Source organism: Oxyura jamaicensis (genome assembly GCF_011077185.1).
Source record: "Oxyura jamaicensis isolate SHBP4307 breed ruddy duck chromosome 33 unlocalized genomic scaffold, BPBGC_Ojam_1.0 oxy33_random_OJ66468, whole genome shotgun sequence".
Lineage (NCBI taxonomy): Eukaryota > Metazoa > Chordata > Aves > Anseriformes > Anatidae > Oxyura > Oxyura jamaicensis.
This window is the reverse complement of record NW_023305010.1, coordinates 1-1,422: the sequence shown is the minus strand read 5'-3', so window position 1 is coordinate 1,422 and position 1,422 is coordinate 1. Positions and strand designations below refer to the sequence as shown.

The 1,422-nt window shown below is 70.7% G+C and overlaps 1 protein-coding gene across 1 annotated transcript; it reads right to left on the bottom strand.

Moving 5' to 3' along the window:
• Nucleotides 1–71: 71 nt before the first annotated feature.
• LOC118158586 (ADP-ribosylation factor 3-like) lies at nucleotides 72–1,405 on the bottom strand (the record flags this gene model as incomplete). The annotated part of the gene is made up of 3 exons (XM_035313255.1): nucleotides 72–488; nucleotides 945–1,069; nucleotides 1,207–1,405. Coding segments are annotated over 3 exons (486 nt in total), but the record flags the coding sequence as incomplete, so codon positions are not given.
• Nucleotides 1,406–1,422: the final 17 nt, after the last annotated feature.

Here is a 1,422-nt window from a genome sequence, read left to right as displayed (position 1 = left end):
CCCGTCTCCCTCCCCAGGGCTCTGCCGCCAGCCCCGGAGGGGGGGGGGCCCCCGGCCCCCCAGATACTTTATATATAGATATATTTCCACGCACGCACACACGAGATCCGAGGGGAACCGAGAAGACCCCAGAGAAAAGAGGCAAAACCCCACAGCAACCGGTGCCAGAAGAAAGCAAAACCCAACCGGGGCGGGGAGGGGGCGGCCGGGGGCGCGGGGAAGGGGTGGCCCCGGCCGGCCGGGGGGGCCTGGCAAGGCCCCGGGGGGGGGGGGGGGCCGGGGGGGGCGGGGGGGGGGGGGGGGGGCCGGGGCCGGCGGCCGCCCGCTCACTTCTTGTTCTTGAGCTGGTTGGCGAGCCAGTCGAGGCCCTCGTAGAGCCCGTCCCCGCTGGTGGCACAGGTGGCCTGGATGTACCAGTTACGGTGGCGCAGGGAGTGCAGCCCCAGCTTGTCCGTGATCTCCGCCGCGTTCATGGCGTTGGGCAGGTCCTAGGGCAGAGATGGGGGGGTTGGAGGGCTTGGGGGGATAAGGGGAGGGGTCACGCACCCGCCCCGACGCCACGAGGACGGGCACCGGCTGCGTGCCAACGCCAACGCCACGAGGATGGGCACAATTTCCAGGCGGCTCGTTCAACACCGGCCGCGGTGCTGAGTCGCTGGGCACGGATTTGCCACGGGAGGGGCTGTTAAACGGAAACCCCGACGCCGCGGGGACGGGCACGGTCCTGCCACGGGAGCTCACGGCCACCCGCCCTGACACCGAGGGGATGGGCACGGATCTGCTGCAGGGGGCTGCTGAAATACCAGCCCCGACGTCTCGGGGACGGGCACGGCCCTGCCACGGGTGTCGTTGGGGACCAGCCCCGATGTCACTGGGGTGGGCACGGTCCTGCCAAGGGGACCCGGACACCGTCCCCGCCGCCCCGGGGATGGTCCCAGCCCCACCTGCTTGTTGGCGAAGACGAGGAGCACGGCGTCCCGCAGCTCGTCCTCCGCCAGCATCCGCATCAGCTCCTCCCGCGCCTCGTTCACCCGCTCCCGGTCATTGCTGTCCACCACGAAGATCAGCCCTGGGGGGCGAGACGAAGACACCCCGGCGGTGCTGGGAGCGCAGGACGCGGCCATTCCCGGGACGCCCCCGCTTTCTGCGTGCCCCCCCACGGCCCCGTGCCCACGGCCCCGTGCCCACGGCCCCGCGGGGACCTACCCTGGGTGTTTTGGAAGTAATGCCGCCAGAGGGGCCGGATCTTATCCTGCCCACCCACGTCCCACACGGTGAAGCTGATGTTCTTGTACTCCACCGTCTCCACGTTGAACCCTGCGCGGAGCGACAGAGGACGGAAACTTACGGCACGCGCCGACACCGCCGGCCCCTGGGGTGAGGGGTGGGGGATATCCCAGCCGGGGGAAACTGAGGCAGCCC